We start from the raw sequence: 18,176 nt of genomic DNA, 5'->3' as shown, positions 1-18,176 counted from the left end.
AGGTTTATATTATCTGAAAATAATAGCAGTTTTATTTCTTTTCAGTCCTTATAATACCTTTTATTTCTTCCCTTACTGAACTGGTTAGAATCACCAGTATAATGTTGAATGAAGTTATGATAGCAAATATTTTTATCTTATTCCTGACTTTAGAGAGAATGATTTTTATGTTTCAACATCAAGTAGGATGTTATTAAAGGTTTTTGACTTGCTCACATGACTGGTAGTTGATATACTAGCTGTTAGCTAGCATTCCTCTCTAGCCTGGTGGTCCCTTAGTAATTTGGTTTCTGACCATGGCTGGTTTCCTCCAAAGTAATCATCCCCAAATTTACTGCATTCTGTTGGTTATAAGTGAGTTACTAAAGTTGGTCCAGAATCAAGGAGAATGGGAGAGAGTCCCACTTCTCAGTGGTTGGAATGTTGAGGAATTTGAGGATATGTTTTAAAACCTCCAAGTCTAGAATGTCAAATTTTCATAAATGTTTTTCCATGTGTGCTTGAGAGTAATACATACTCTAATTATTGGTTACAGGTTTTTTATGTGTCTTAATTGAAGCTTGTCAGTTATATGCTTGAAATCAATATTCTGTTACTGCTTGCCTACTTGCTATGGTTGTTTTTGTTGGTGTTTATGTGCTTATCTGATGGATTATTGAGAAATAATACTTTTTATATTTTGAAGCTGTTATTATTAGGTGCATAGAAATTGTTTTATCTTGTTGAATTGAACCTTTTATCAATATGTAATGACCCTTTCATCTCTTTTGATGTCTTCTACTTTTCAAGATTATTTTGTCTGATATAACTCTATCACCTTTCTTTTGTTAAGTGTTTGCCTGGTATATCTTTATTGCTTACTTTCAACATTTCTATGTCCTCACATTTTAAGTATGTGTCTTACAGGAGCATATAGGTTGGATTTTATATTTTATCTACAGAGTTTAGCTCCTATATACCAGTCATGATCATTGATATTTGTATTTTTGTTCTTTCTTATTTTTACCTTCTATTTGACTTGCTTTTTCTGGTTTTCTTTCCCCTCCTTTATGGCCTTCTTTTTGGATTAAGAATCCATCTCTTGTTTGATTTTTTTTTTTTTAACTGTCTACTAGTTTGGAATGGTTCTATATTTCTATTCTTACTGTGTATTCTGGAAATTTTATCCTGCATATTTAACTTAAAGCCTAATATTGGTGTTTTTAATGGGATTCTGATTAATATAAGACCCTTAGGCTGCTTTGACTTCAACCACTATCCTCTTGATTTATATGCTATTTTTTGCCAAGTTTTAGTTACATCTTATTTTTTGAAGTATCTCATATTAAACACATAGTCGGGGTTAGTTTAGATTTACCCACATGCTTAAAATTAATTTTGCTCACCATTCTTTCTTGAATCTTAGAACTTTCTTTGAAAATAATTTTTCTTTTTTCTTAAGTGTGTCTTTTACAGGTTAATTTAGTGAGAGTCTATTGATTATAAACACAGTCAGTTTTGGAATGTCCAAAATGTCCTTCCTTGTTCTTGAACACTTAATTTTGCTGGGGTTAGACTCCTAGGTTGACGGATATTCTTTGAAGATATTATTCTGCTGCTTTCTGATTTCTGTCATTGCTTTAGAGAAGTCTGCTGTCAGGCTAGTTACCACTCCTTTGGAGGTAATTTAGCTTTTCTCTTTGTCTGCTTTTATGATCTCTTCTTTGTCTTTAGTGATCTGTAGTTTCATTTTAATGTATCTGGGTATGGATTTCTTTTTTTAAACTTGCTTCGGATTCATTTGTACTTTCTGAATCCTGTCTTAAGTTCTGTAAAATTCTCATTTGTTGTCTCTTTGAATATAGATTCTCCCTCATTCTCTCTATTCTTTCTTTTGGGAATTCTTTTAGAAATGTAATGGACTTTTCACATGCCTCTTAACCACTCATATTTTCCATCCTTTTGTCTTTCCATACTTCTGTACTATGTTTTGGGCATTTTTCTCATATGTGCATTTGAAGTCACTAATTTTTTTTTTTTTTATTTATTTATTATTTATTTATTATTTATTTTTGGCTGTGTTGGGTCTTCGTTTCTGTGCGAGGGCTTTCTCTAGTTGCGGCAAGTGGGGGCCACTCTTCATCGCGGTGCGCGGGCCTCTCATTATCGCGGCCTCTCTTGTTGCGGAGCACAGGCTCCAGACGCACAGGCTCAGCAATTGTGGCTCATGGGCCTAGTCGCTCCGCGGCATGTGGGATCTTCCCAGACCAGGGCTCGAACCCGTGTCCCCTGCATTGGCAGGCAGATTCTCAACCACTGCGCCACCAGGGAGGCCCTGCAGATATAATTCTATTGTTTGCTTTCTGCTGTGTTTCACTCATGAGGCTTGTTTGGCAGTTTGTGGTTGTGAGCTCATTTTCCTTGGAACATATTTGTTGAAAATTTTTGAGACCTGGTTTTACAGTGCATTCTTCTGAGGATAGTTTGCCTTTACTTCTGCTAACTGTCTGAAGGCCCTACCAACCTGAGACACTTCAAAGTAAATTTTCGATTTGGGGTTTTTCAGGCCAGACAGTTCCTATAAATGTAGGCCCCAAACCTGCCTGAATATAGGCCTGTGGTTAGGGATTCTTAGGGAAGACTTCTTGGTTTCTTTCCTTTCCTTTCGGCCAAAGATGAAGTAGGCATGACTTTCTTTAATCATCCTCTCCCTCTGCAGGGCAGGAGCACTTTTCCTACTTTGCACAATGATAGAGTCCCCTTCCAGAGTTCTGGCTTTAACTTCTGTGCCCGGCACCTGTTGTCCATTGAAGCCTAGGCAAATGTCAGCTCCTGCATCCTTGCTTATCCCTCTGGATTCCTGCCCTCTCATCATTTCTGGTCTCTGAGGGATTTCCTTACCTCTCTGCCAGCTCAGAAATGAATTTAAAAGATTTAAAAAATATATTTGATCTAGGGACTTCCCTGGTAGCACAGTGGTTAAATATCCATCTGCCAATGCATGGGACACGGGTTCGAGCCCTGGTCCAGGAAGATCCCACATGCCACAGAGCAACTAAGCCCATGCACCACAACTGCTGAGCCTGCGCTCTAGAGCCCATGAGCCATAAGTACTGAGCCCATGCACCACAACTACTGAAGCCCTTGTGCCTAGAGCCCGTGCTCCGTAACAAGAGAAGCCACCACAATGAGAAGCCCACGCGCCGCAACAAAGAGTAGCCCCTGCTCACCGTAACTACAGAAAGCCCGCACGCAGCAACGAAAACCCAATGCAGGCAAAAATAAATAGATTTATTTAAAAAAAAAATACTTGATCTAGCAATTTTAGAAGTGCTATACTGGGAGGAGTCTCCCTGAAAATCAAATCTGCCATGTGTTGCTTTGAGTTGAGTTTTAAGCAACAAAGTGGATTATACTTCACTATACAATTATTTTGTGACTTTTCTTGGAGTTTCTTTTCTAAAGAATTGGATTATTAAGTCTCTTCAGTGAAATAGCCTTCAGCCTAATGGACACAAGTTTCTAATGGATTCCTGTCTCAGAAGCACAGAATAACACTGTATTTTTACATCACAGTTTAAGAATATTGCAAGTAATAATGAAATCCTCCTTAAGAGTTCATGGTGATCATTGTTAGAACTTTTCTAACCTCTTCCAAAATGCAAATTTGAGCTTTATTTTATTCGCAGATAAATAGACTTGTAGTTTAGAAATGTTGTTAGGATTAAAATAATCCTGTGCCCTTTTTAATTTTTACAAGGCATAGTTCTCTTTCAACAACTCTAAAGTGAGAATGAAATGTTATCTCTTTTTTACCAGTTGTCTAATTTGCCACTTGTCATGATTCCTAATTTGCCCCTTTTTTTACTTTCTTTAAAACTTTGCACTTAATAAGTTATAGCTTCCCCCTCCCCCCTTTATTGCTGAGGGAAAATATATCCCATCTTGAAATCTTGAAGCAAACAGAAATAGTTTAGAGTCCACCTTATTTTTTCATTTGTTCATAGTCCTCTGGGCATAGAAACCAAACATTTTATTGAGTGGATTAATCAAAGATACATTATGTTATATGCGCATTTCCCCCTAATTGATGAGTTGCTGTGTGTGTGTGCATTTGGACTCGTATGTAATATAATTGGTTAGAAGCATTTTGTAGGTGTACTTAGTGTAACAGATACTTCTACTAGTAATAGACTGTTTTCAGTTTATACATTTGTAAAAACCAAATGACCTATTATTCTGTCTTTATTCTTCCAGGGTAATACTGACCAACCTGTCCAAACAAGCAAGATTGGACTTGGGAGGAGAGAATATCAGAGTTTACAACACCGCCATCATTCTCAGCGTTCTAAGTGCCGTCCACCTAAGGGCATGTATTTAACCCAGGAAGATGTGGTAGCTGTTTCCTGTAGCCCCAATGCAGCCAACACCATCCTGAGGCAACTGGACATGGAGTTGATCTCTTTAAAACGTCAGGTATTTTATAAAAATCATATTTTTTGATGATTCTATCTATTTTGCTTATATACTTTTATCTCAGTAAACTCAAGTATTTTTGCAGATTTTCTCAGCCACCTATTTACATAAGTTTTGTTTTTTTATTTACCTTGTTTTCAAGTTATAAGACGCCTCTGTCTTTCTAGATTTGAATCCCAGCATTGCTACCTGTTAGCTTTATGATGTTGGGAAATAAAGTCTCTATAAGCTTCAATTTTTTATTTGTAAAATTGGGCATAATAATCATACTTCTTTCACAGGTTATTGGGAATTATTTGAGATAATACATGTAGATTGCTCAGCAGTGTTTGGCACGTTTTGAATGCTCAGTGAATAATGGCTGCCCTCTTCATTATCATCATTATCACCAGTAGTCGTAGCAGCAGTATTATTTAAAAGTATCATTATCATAATCAGGTAGTGGTTAAGTTAGGTTTTAGAGTCAGTGCTCCTAAGTTCTAACCCTAGCTACACTGTCTACTTCCTGCGCAACCATAGAGGAGCTTGTTTAACTTCTCTCAACTTCAGTTTACCATCTCAAAATGAGGATAATAATATTTTGCTTGGGAGGAATTAAACAAGATAGTATATGGTAAGTGCTTAAAACATTACTGCCTTGCACATAATATGTACTCAATTAATGGTTGTTATTAGGTCTCCGGTCTTTCTCAGTCATGTTTTCCTTTATTTATTTATTTGTTTGTTTCTCTTGTTGTTTTAGGTACTCTTCTAAGTCTGTACTTTCTTGCTCTAAATTAACCAGCCTTACACTATTTGCCAGTGACTTCTGAGTCTACTTCTCAAGCTGTGGCTTTTCTCCCAAGCTCTATAGCTACATTTCCAGCTACGAGCTAGACATCTCATCTCACCCCCAAAAGATTTCTTTCTGTGTTCCTTGTCTGTTGAAACATCTGAATCATCTTTGACTCATCCCTTGCCTTTATCACTCCCCCAACACACACAGACATAAGTGGTAAGTTATGTGAGTTTCATCTCTGAAATTTCCTTTAAATCAATCCCCTTATGTTTAATCTCATCCCTACTACCCTTGTTCAGGCCCTTATCACCTCTTATCTGACAATCCCTGTCTTGTTGATTCTCCTTGCTGTCCATCTCTCTTCAGCTCTATGTTACGAATTGTTATCAGTGTTATCCTTTTAAAATTCTGGTATAATCCAGATGACTCATCTTAAAGCTCTTCATTAATTTCCACTTGCCTTTAGCAGGTTACAGCAGAGGGAGACAGGAATTTATAGGAAGGTCATGTTAAGAAATTTAAAATTCATCATGCGTTAGGGAACCACTGAAGGATTTAAAAGAAGTATAACATGGTCATATTTACGTTTTTCAGCTCTATCTCTTCGTTTTTTTTTTTTTCAGTAGTTGCTCTAGGGGTTATAATATGCATCCTTAGCTTACAGTGTCATCCTTGCTTAGATATTACAATATGCATCCTTAGAGTTAATATTATACCACTTCACATATAATGTAAGAACCTTGCAACAGGGTAATATGGACCAAGATAGTTTTTCTCTATACCAAACATTCAGATTTCTCTATCCCTTGACCCTGGTTACTCACCAAAACTGCTATTATATTTCTCTTTTCTTCTCCAGCAAACTTCCTGAATAAATATCTACCACATTAGCTTACTCTGCTTTCTTACCACTTATTCTCAGAGGCTTCCCAATCTAATTTCTGCCCTACATCCCATCCCAGTTCTGCCACTGAAAAAGCTATCTTAAGATTGTTTATGAACAAGTTGCCAGGTCTAATGCCCTCTTCTTGGTTCTTACCTCTTTTGGCAACCACTTCTTCCTTCTTAGAATTCCTTTGTTTTGACTTATATGACCCTGGACTCTCAAGTATATATAAAGTATATATTTGATTGAATGCTTTGCCTTTAGTCGAAACATACTTGTGTGCAAGAATCCCATCTTCCAACCCACAGCACTCCTTCTCTTTAGAGAACTTCTGAAACACTTTGCCTGTGATATTTTTAAAGTGCTCAGAATTTTCTTAAGTAATGAAGGAATAAAATGTACTCAGTCACCTGTAATTATACTTAATCCTCAACACTACTACTTCACTACTACCTCACTTAAGACTATTTTTATTGATTTTTTTTATTAATTTATTTTTTTAATTTATTTATTATTTTTGGCTGTGTTGGGTCTTCGTTGCTGCATGCAGACTTTCTCTAGTTGCCGCGAGCGGGGGCTACTCTTCATTGTGGTGCGCGAGCTTCTCACTGCGGTGGCTTCTCTTGTTGCGGAGCATGGGCTCTAGGCGCGCGGGCTTCAGTAGATGCGGCATGTGGGCTCAGTAGTTGTGGCTCGCGGGCTCTAGAGCGCAGGCTCAGTGATTGTGGCGCACGGGCTTAGTTGCACTGCAGCATGTGGGATCTTCCCAGACCAGGGCTCGAACCCATGTCCCCTGCATTGGCAGGCAGATTCTCAACCACTGCGCCACGAGGGAAGTCCTATTGATTTCTATAAAGGAACTTTTTTAAAGCTTTAAGTTCCTTTCTTGGATATTCATTTGATGTGTAACATAGTAAAGATTTGCACTCTTGGATTTGCAAATTCTACCACTTTTATATCCCAGACGCATCTCATAAGCAGTGTCCAGACTGAATTCTTCCGTGCCCACTAGTTATCTGTTCCTCTTTTTGCATTCCCTGTCTGGTCGAATAGCACCACGTACACTCAGTTACTCAAACCAGTGACCAAAGAGTTATCCTTGATTCCTCCTCCTCCCTAATTCTCCACAATCAGTTGTTTACAAAGACATCTTAATTTTGTTTCCAAGTTATTCCTTAACCCGTCTCTGTGCACCACAGCCACCGCCACCCCTTCATTTCTACTGTTTAAATCGAAGTCCTCAACGTTTCTCATTCGGATTGTTACATTAACTTCTATCTTCTTCACCCCATTCTATTCTCCAGATTACTACTGGAATTATCATTATAAAAGTGAAATATGGTTATGTTGCTCCCTTGCTTAAGGTTTCCTTCAATCTTTAGGCAAGATTCAAATTCTTTGGTCTGGCCCCAGCCTAACTGCTTGCCACTGCTTTAGGGCTGTCGTGTCTTTCTAATGCTATTCTGCCTGGAAGACATTCCTTCCCCACAATCTTGTCTACCTGCTTCATTGTTATTAATCCATTAAAACCAAATACAGTATGCTAACACATATATATGGAATCTAAGGGAAAATAAAGGTCATGAAGAACCTAGTGGCAAGACGGGAATAAAGACACAGACCTACCAGAGAATGGACTTGAGTATATGGGGAGGGGGAGGGGTAAGATGTGACAGGGTGAGAGAGTGGCATAGACATATATACACTACCAAATGTAAAATAGATAGCTAGTGGGAAGCAGCCGCATAGCACAGGGAGATCAGCTTGGTGCTTTGTGACCACCTAGAGGGTTGGGATAGGGAGGGTGGGAGGGAGGGAGATGCAAGAGGGAAGAGATATGGGAACATATGTATATGTATAACTGATTCACTTTGTTATAAAGCAGAAACTAACACACCATTGTAAAGCAATTATACTCCAATAAAGATGTTTTAAAAAAAAAAAAAAAACTCAATTTAGGTGTCATCTCCTCTGGAAAACTTTCCCTAATCTTCCCCATGATCCACACCTGCTAACACATGCAAACACACTCTCTTCTTTCTCTCTCCAAGATTAGGTGAGGTGTTTTAGCACTTATCATACTTTTATATTTATTTATCTCCCCACTAATCTATGAAATCCCTAAAAACTGAGACTTCACATTTTATCTCTGTATATCTATCTAACGTGGCTGATCAATTAACCGCATTTGAACCAACCTAGATTTATACATTTTAGCTTTGTTTTTAAGATCTTAGGTGAAAAAAAATTTTGCACATCACTTTGTAAATATCAGATTGTCCATACTGGAAAAACAAGAATAGAAAAAAACTAAACAAATGAACAAACAAAAAATCCTAACCCTTAATATTCTAGGTAGAGATTAACAAAATTGCTAGTGGAATAGTAGTTTAAAACTTGGCATGGTTCAAAATCAGGTTCTACCTCCTATTTCTATAGCCTTGGGAGTTTCTTAATTTCTCTGTACCTTACCTTCCTCATCATTAAATTGTTACAATAGAAATAGAGTCAGTTCTGCTATAATGCTTGTTTTGAAAACATGATTTTTTTCCAACACAGTTGATATACTAGGGAACAGTTTGAACATAATGTGACTTTTGCATTTGCTTACATGTGATTTTTGTTAGGGAAGAACTACATCTTGCTGAGTACATGCCCACACACTTCAGATGTATACCAGCTACCTCAATTCACTGTGTGTTATGTGCCATCCACATCCACATCTGGTGTTAAAACTTTTTATCTTTTTTCAAATAACCCTTCTTCTACCACTTCCCAATGACTCACAAATTGCAGTTATTTTGACACCCACTTACGTAAGCAACCGTTTAAGGTAAAGTATCATCGTTATTGTAACACTTGTGAATTTCTTTACTATTTAGAGTGTATAAAAACTATGCTATCATTTTTATTAGGTGTCTATCTTACATGTCACTGATGAAGTTTTTAAGTGTTGTGTCCCAAGCTCCTTTTCCGCATAAGCCCTGTGGTTTTTATTGTGCAGTTTTGCATAGTACAGTGGCTTTTGAGAATGAGTATGTCAGGTTATAACAGAACTGATTGTACTTACTTCACAGAGTAGTTATGAGAATTAAGTGATTTATTACGTATGATGCACTGACAATGATGCTTAACATAATAAACACCTAATAAATATTATCCACTGTCATCATTATTATTCTTATTAGAATAATTGTTATTTGGTCAAAGCATTATTATGGTAGTGAGAAATATTGGTGGAATTTAATCCCTATATATACCAGTTGTCTTGGATTATAAGAGACATTGTTACAGATATTCAAACACTATGATTTATGAGTCTGTTAGATATGTATATAGTTGATGTGTATATTACTTGAATGAGTGTTGTATCACACCCTAAGTGTGATAAGTGTCCTATCCTCACGAACTTCAATTTAACAGGGTGATGATATATATCCTTTTCACTTATTGAATACTCAAAAATTCACCTAAGTAGATGATCTGATTCATATTTTGGGTTATTTTGTTGAAGGTTCAGAATGCTAAGCAAGTAAACAGTGCACTTAAACAGAAAATGGAAGGTGGAATTGAAGAATTCAAACCTCCTGAGGTATGTTATTGAAGAGTACATGTGCTAAGTACAGTGAAACCTTGTTCTTTGAGTTATCCAGTGTTCAACTACTATTTTGGTTACGTGTTAATACTTTGAAGGTTTTATAATATGGATAATTTATTATGTCTCTATTTTGTCATTTAGATAGTTACTCTCTTGAGACTTGGCTAATGATTTACATTAAATCATTTCGTTCCTGTCCTTAGCACTTCCTATCAAGCAAAGTAATTAGGGAAAATAGTGATACTAATAGGCCCAGTGCATGTGAAACTAGAAGGTCATTAATGAACAAGCCAGGGCATTTTTAGGTCTAGAGCAGTGTTTGTTCAAAGCCCTTTCCTACCTGTGTAAATTGGTAACAGGAAGAAAAGATCACAAGAAAAGGAGCTCGTTTTAACAAAATTTTTCTTTAATTTTGTGTATTTGGATTTTGGCTCAGGTTTCCAATTAGGATTTTAGTAGGTGGATTTACATTCTTGTACTTACATTCTTGTACTCATTCTTGTACTCATATCCCGGAAAATATGAAATCTAAAAACAAGATATAGATTGACCATTTTCTCAAGTCTTACTTGTACTTCAGCTAAAATTTAATATGTTTTTTATATTTGTGATGACTAAGGGTGTACTTAAATGCTCATAAAATCCAATCAAATATTTTTACAGAAGCTTCTATTATAAAGTCTTTTCTCTTTTCTCTCTCTTTTTTAAGACTCCTGTGTTATGCTTCATATCCTGGACTTGCTTTTCTATGTATGTAATAATCAAATAATCCTACTTGGTCTTAATGGGATGTTTTTTTCCCCCAAATCACAGGTTGACTGAAATATCTACAAAGGAAATATGTATGAGGGGATGGGGGGAGGCAGAAGAGTAGTACTTCATATGCCATCTTACTCATTAGAATCTTTCAGAAAGGAAGAATCATTATGAAGGAAGTTGTTTTTGTTTGTTTTGAATAGTCTCTTTCAAGAAGGTCAGGCAATGGAAAAGAATGAAATATACGTAGATTAATATCTCATTCCAAACCCCCAGGTAAACTGACAAATATTCTAGTGATATTTAAATAAAGATAGTGTAATACAAAGAATACTGCTCTATTTTATGTTATATTATTGCGACAAAAAATTAAATTTTGTATTGGAATTAATTTAATATTTAATTATGCATTATAAAATGCATAAAAGCAAAAAACTTAAAATGCCTATGAGTTTATAATTTAAAAATTAAATTAAAAAGTATAGCAGATGTTGAAAACATTATGGGAATATCTTGAAGAACTTTATGCCAATAAGTTTGAAAACTTAAACAAACCTTAGAAATTCCTAGGAAAATATGGCTTACCAAAAGTGTCTTAAAAAGAAAGAAAACTGAATAATTTATAACCATTAAATAATTGAAGGAACAATTAACATTTTTTCTCAGAAGAAAACAGCAGGCCAAGACAACTTTACAGAAAAAGTCTACCAAATTTTCAAGGAAATAAAATTCTAATCTCAAATTTTCCAGAAAATTGCAGAATAGTCTCATTCATTAACATTATATAAAGCAAGATGTGAAAGTACAATAGCATTTATAACTTTCCTATATGCTGCTTCTTTTGATGATCACGTAAGTCCAAAGAAGTAGATGAAGTAAATGCTGTTATTTTACATGAGGAAGTTGGGCCTCAGAGAGATTAACTGACGTGATCAAGATCACACATCTAGTAAATAGTGAAACTCTGGCTATATTTCAGATCCTTAGAGTCCAGTTTAATGCCATGCTGTCCTAGATTAATGCCATGCTGCCTCTTACTTTTGGAAGTTTTCATATAATTGTAAAAGTGTATATTAGATTCTCACATTTAAATGCAGTTATTGGGGGACTTCCCTGGTGGTCCAGTGGTTAAGACTTCACCTTCCAATGCAGGGAGTGCAAGTTCGATCCCTGGTCGGGGAGCTAAGATCCCACATGCCTCGTGGCCAAAAAACATAAAACAGAAGCAATATTGTAACAAATTCAATAAAGACTTTAAAAATGGTCCACATAAAAAAAAAAATCTTAAAAAATATTTAAAAAATAAATAAATGCAGTTACTGGTTTAGAAGTTATCATTTATTACATCTCTTGGTTTATTGTAAAAATAATGATCAAAATGAAGCAATCAAAATCTTAACACACTACAATCCATACACTGAAGTTTGTATATTACTTTGAGGTTGATTTTGAACTCACATGACTTGAAAAATGTATACATGTTTTATCATCTAGAAAATGCCTAGGATATATTTATATTTATCATATTGTTCCTATTGCTTTACAGGGGAGAGCAACCTGAATAGATATATTTCAAAACATAGATTAACAGTCATAGTAAAGACCTTGAAAACTCATGTAATCTGTCCCCTTACCTTTAGGTTAGCTGGTACCTAACCTAAAAAATTTCTCCCTAATACCTAATAAAAGAATTTTACTAACCTTTTAAACCATAGGCTACTAAATTATGTAACTCAACTGGAAATAAACAGTTACTAAGATGCTTTACTTATTCATTTGGTTGTATTTGTTATTTTCACTCATTTAGGGAAAATATTGGTGAAGAAAGTCCATTCACTTCCCTAAGTATTTATGATCACCTGTTTCATGTAAGGCACTGCATTAGGCACTGTGTGTGGGGGGAAGAGGCGACACCTAAAAAGGAGGAAGGATAGACTTTTTCCACCTACTTTTTAGAAGAAGAATTTATAGTCTAGATATTATAAGACAAACTGATTAAAGTTATAGATTTATAGGTAAAGATCTTAGGAAAACAAGTGGCTATTATTCATTCCAGCTAGGGTAATCAGAGAGAACTTCCTAGAGGGGGAAGTTTCAGCTGAAGTTTGAAGGATGAGTAGGAGTTTTGCACGTACAAAAAGGGCAGGTGAAGGGAATAACGTGAACAATGGTTTGGTGTTGAGCAGTGCATTCAAAATATAAATACAGTGGGGAAAAATAAAAGCACTGGATATTCCCTGAGCACTTATTATGTGCTCATTATTGTGCTAATTACTATTGAGAATTCAGTGGAAGTATAAAACAATGTTTTCTCAAGAAGCATATTGTCTACTTGGGAAGGCAAACTTGGTTGCAGAGGATGAATGCACAGGGTGTATGAGAGATGTTAATAAGGTTGAGTTTAACAGGGACTTCTTTGTGGTAGAGGTCAGTGGGCAAGACCACTGTGAAAACAAAAAGTCTTTGTGAAAGCTAGGAAGAGAAGTTTTCCTTTTAAATTAAGTCAAATGGAAAGGCCCTATAGCTTCTTCAATTTAGGAAGGATGTAATGCAAACTTTTTATTTTGGGAAAGGTATCCTGGCAGTGTTTTACAAGATACATTAGAAACTTTAGAGCTGCTAAAATACCAAGCATGTGAGTGATAAAGTAAATGGTAAATGGGTACTGGGTAGTGTCAGGTATTAGTTGTAGGAATGGACAGCAAGTGATAAATCTAGAGAACATTGCAAAGTAGAGGATACTGTATCTCCTGGAAAGTATGTGAGAGTGTTGTGGGGAGCGGTGTTATGTTTGGTTATGCTTTGATTTGTTGTGGGAGGAGGTAAGTGGGGAGCAAGGAGATTAATGAATCTAGGAAGGAAGAAACTGAAAAAGGAGTGCCTTTTGAAGCTAGAAGTTTCCCAGTCTGTGGGTATTTTCATGGATAGGTGTGTGACATCCTTTCATTATGGATGTTGGATGGAATTTTCAACATTGAGTAGCGGTGACCTTTTCTAACTCTTCCAAGTCAGAGGTAGTATGAATCTACTACTGACAAAAATGGGAAAGATGTGAAGACAGTTTAGCAGGGGAAGGATGTAGTAAAGATGCTGAATTCACTAAGGATGTCATAGATTGTTCTAGAAGGCTCTTTGGGGCCTTCTACATTATTATCGTTAGTATTATATACTGGATTGTTTTATATTAATATTTTATTATTTTTAAAACAACAATATTTCAGACTGGGGTTTGCTGCAAAAGAATATTCTCAGTGGTACCTCACAGCTCACCATAACTACCACACAGTTTTAGATTCCTAGATATAGTCTAGTTGTCCTTTCCTTAAGTTAAACAAATCTCTACCAAAGTTTCTTGGGTCTAAAATATAAAAATCAGTAACTTAAAGGAATCTTATGTATTTTTTAAATGTTGATTCTCTTTCTCCTATAGTGTTCCCTTTCTTCCACTGTTTCCATTTTGTAACATATAGACTTTTAAATTCCATACAGTTTCAACTCCCTCTCTGCATTTTTCCACTGACGCGTCTTCTTAAAGATTAATATTTGTGCTAATGACCAAATTCCACAGCTCTAACTCATTTCCCTTACCTTTTTCTGAGCCCTTCACATAGTGATGACCTCCTTCTTCCTCTAACTTTTGAGAGGTTATGTTCTCTTTTATAACTATTATTTTCCCTTCTCAGCTGTAATTTTTCTTTCTCTACATAAATAAAGACATTCTCCAAATTTGTATCCTCAGAATGCATTTCTCTTCTGTTTGGAAATATACAGTCTCATCACTTTGCTATATTAAAGTCATATCATATGTACCTTTAAATGACATAAATTCAACCATAACTATCAGCCAGATAAAAAAGAGAGAATACGTTTAGTAATAGCAAATGCACTAGTACTGGCAATTCTGCCTAAACTCCATTTATTGAGTATATGCCCCAGAGTGAGCAGTTATGAGCTGGAAACTGTGAATCCACCATTCCTTCAGTCAGTTTAGCTTCCATATGCCTCCTGAACATTTCCTTGAACTGAACGATATTCTAGTATTTAAATAAGTATTTATATTTTTCATTCAGTACTATCCTAAATTTGAGCCACAGGCTTCATCTGGGATTTAACTGAGAAACTAGTGGCCCATTCCAATGCTGGAGGAATAATTGGCTATGTGGACTTTTTGAGAGACTGTGCCTATCTCCGTGGCTACCTTTGTAAGAACATTTCAAGAGTAATTTTAGGAGGAAAAAAAAAAAAAAACTTAAAACAATTCACAGGCTGGTTTTAGTAAGATGACTCCATTGTTTTCCCTCATAAACATTTTCCAGACACTTAAAAAAAAAGTTTGAATCGATGACTCTGTTTTAGCCTCCTGCCTAATACCTTTTTTCAGTGTATCCCAAGTTAAATTCCTCATCTTAGCCTTGCCTTCCCACATCTCCCAAATCCTAAATCCTTAACATCATCACCCTTCTCCCAGCTTTCTAGGCTCAAAGTCTTATTCTGCTCAAAATCCTACCCTTCTCCCCTTGCTCCTTAACCCCCCCACCCCCCTGCCCAGCACAGTTGCTTATTAAATCTAGTATGAACTCATCAACCTTGGTTTTTATGGCACTTCCAAAAGTGGTCCTTACCGTATTTTGGTTTAGTTAAGTATCACCAACCTTCCAGGCTTATTTATCACTTCTTCCTGGCAAAAATCCTCTTGTTCCCTGTCATGGTATGCCTTCTCCTCATTTTTGCCTTTCAGAAACTTCTCCTATTCTTAAACCCATCTCAGACTCCAGTCCCTTCAACTTCCCTTTTTCCCTATTCTAATCATTTTGACTTTTCCCTCTCATCTTTGAATCCCCAGTATACTCTGTACTTTTTAATTTTAATAATAGTTATTCATCTTCATCCCATCTCCTGATATGCTTGTAAACTGAAAATAAGTCTTCATAGTGCTTGTTATTTCTCTTTCACCTTTTGTTCCCTTTTCACTAATGACACCTTTTCCTCCAGTTTATGCCTTTCAGGTTTAACAAACATCGATTGATCAATTTCTGCTGCTAAGGCACTGTGCTAGATGTTCTACATATATCCTAACTTTAATCCTAAGAACAACTTGCAATGTAGTATTACAAGAGATCCTCAGTATCCAAATGTTCATTAATCTAAGGGATACATGGAGAAGCAAAAGTTGCCAATTAAGAAAATATTCACTAATGAATTGAGCACCTATAAAATGAGGCTCTACTCACCAATTCTCCCTAATTAACTCTAGCTGTTATCCTTCCCACCCATCACAGCAACATCCTTCTCTGTTACTCTCTTGCTAATATAATGCAAATACAAAATGAAATTGTAAGCCTTGCAAAAGTTGTGAAACTTCATGAAGTCTATGAAAGTACACGAGAATGACTTTAATTGCTTGCAAAATTGTTGACAAACGGGTATCTAGCAGAATTAACAGTGGAAAAAAAGAGGATGGTGACTGAGACAAGCACTTTAAAAAAGAATAATTTGAGTAACAAATAATTAAGAGGGGTTACAAAGAATTAAGAGAAATTTGTTGAAGTCTTCAAAACAAAAATGGCCTATATGCTACGCTCATGTTGTAAATTGCAAAGCTAGAGAATGTTATACCATTGTATAGTCAGAAGACGTATGCCAAAAAATAAAATTAAAGCATGTAAGTGGAATCAGTGACTATTTTTTAATGAACTAATTTTCCTAAGTTTTAGTTTCATATTTCAGATCAAGTTACAATCAACCCTTTATTTTTTAACCATTTACTCTGAAATATTTGGACCTGTTTTAAGTAGGTTCCAGTACCAGTTATCCTTGGGTACCAAGGGCCTCTTCTGTCTACCTGTCACAGCCACGGTAGCAACAGATTGCCTGGGTATTAACTCAAGTATTAGCTCCTACTTCATTCTTGTTACTCCTCTTGGGGGATTAATTGCTAGTTTTTCCTCTGTCATCTCCTTTTTCTTTTCACTTTTGAAGCCTTGGTTCACCCTTACTACTGCTTCTGTATGTCCTATTTCCCCTCTTTCTCTTTGCCTGTTTCCTATTATTCCTTTACCTTATCACCAGCATCCTAATCTGGAGGCTTATCCAGGCTTTGCCTGGCCTGCCTTGCTATCCCTTTATAATCTCATCATCTGGAATTCAGTGCTTTGTGCTTTAGGTTTTTTCCTCCTTTACTATAGCTGTTTTTTTTACTTTTTTCTTTCTTCTCTCCTAATTTTTTTTTTGAATCTTTGTTTCATTCTTTCTTCCAAATGCTTGCTTATACCTCTTCACTCATGGTGAGAAAGTTGGTGTTACCCAGAACCGCTGTGTACTGTGGAAACACTTATTGCTAAGACTACAAGTGAGATAAGACCTAAACACCCCTTCTCAGAGGAAGCCTTTCTTACTGTTTTGTCCAGCATGTGCGTGTATTACATTGGCCACTTTATCTGGGCAGTTTCTACTGCACACCTCTGTAGGCTGGCATACTTATTTCTGTCCCTCCATCTACTGCCAGAGGTTCTTGATTACTCAGCAGTGGGTATACACTAGTGAAATTTGGTTAGGTGTTTAATTGATATTGTAATGCTGCCATAGTAAAAATCTTAAACTTAGAAATTTTTTAAACAAAAATACTGGAAAGAATGTAGGAGGTCTTGGGGGGAAAATCTATTCTTATAGTGGGTCACTCTCTGCTTTAGAAGTTTAAAGAAGTATTTTAGGGCATAGGCCTGATCTACAGTTTTATGTTAATTTATGTAACACTGTTTTTGATGGAGTAAGGATAGGTATAGTCTAAATATGAAGAGAAGAAACTTTAGAGTCACAGATCCTTCTCTGAAGAAAACGAAGTCTCTTAAATGTTTAAAACTAGGCTAAAATTAACATCTGCAACGTATGATAGGACCATTGTAGTTGGAAAATGGGCGATTAATAGATTTTCTCAGTTTTGATATCTCTGCCTAGCGTATAAGTGCGAATGTTGTTCATTCTCCCAAAATGGTACATTTCCCTTTCATTATCTTTTTGTGTTGGTAAAAGGTAATTCAGAATATATTTTTTAATTCTTATAAAAATGAAATCCTCATAAATCAGAGTTTTAGTAATCTCTTGTCTGTGATTTGGTGAAAAGTTTAAAAAAAATAAGCACTTTGGAAAAATGTCTGTCTTCATATCCTCATTAGGAAACTTCTCTTTAATTTTGTAGTCAAATCAGAAAATTAATGCCCGTTGGACCACAGAGGAGCAGCTTCTAGCAGTGCAAGGTATATTAAAGATAAGCAGTTACTGTTGTTAATGATTATTTAACTTGTCGTGAAAGGTGACTACCATAGTTCTTCCCTTCCTTTAGAAATGGATCAAGAAAGGGGTCTTGTGTTCACCACAAAGTCCTGGTGACCATGAATTCTGTTTTGTACTTGTGGATGTGACATACTGAGCCTGTGTGCATTTTGGGTCCTGAACAGCATGTAATGCATTCTCAGCACTAAATAAATGATGGTGATGACAAGCTTGAACAAGTCTTGGTCTCTCCGTGCCTCTGCTTCAGTATTCCTGCAGTTGGGTTCATTCTTACTGTATCAGTCAATAACTCATTATTTAAAGCATAGACTAATTTATGTTTCTGGTTTCCCTGATTACTCTGTATTTGATAAATGTCAGGTACTGAAAATATTAATGATATGCTTTACTTTCAGTGTACCATAACTTACTTA

At 36.0% G+C, this 18,176-nt stretch overlaps 1 protein-coding gene across 6 annotated transcripts in view; it reads left to right on the top strand.

The window, feature by feature from the left end:
- The window catches only part of RCOR3 (REST corepressor 3), a 50,252-nt gene that overhangs the window by 20,680 nt on the left and 11,396 nt on the right, over nucleotides 1–18,176 (top strand). For all 6 annotated transcript variants that reach the window (XM_036844261.1, XM_036844252.1, XM_036844243.1 and 3 more), the window contains 3 exons: nucleotides 4,237–4,455; nucleotides 9,634–9,711; nucleotides 17,669–17,726. In XM_036844261.1, coding sequence (XP_036700156.1) covers nucleotides 4,237–4,455; nucleotides 9,634–9,711; nucleotides 17,669–17,726 — 355 coding nt within the window. The remainder of the gene's footprint in view (nucleotides 1–4,236; nucleotides 4,456–9,633; nucleotides 9,712–17,668; nucleotides 17,727–18,176) is intronic.

The sequence above is a fragment of the Balaenoptera musculus genome, chromosome 1, assembly GCF_009873245.2.
Source record: "Balaenoptera musculus isolate JJ_BM4_2016_0621 chromosome 1, mBalMus1.pri.v3, whole genome shotgun sequence".
NCBI lineage: Eukaryota > Metazoa > Chordata > Mammalia > Artiodactyla > Balaenopteridae > Balaenoptera > Balaenoptera musculus.
The sequence above is the reverse complement of the archived record's forward strand: the minus strand, read 5'-3'. Positions and strand labels throughout refer to the sequence as shown.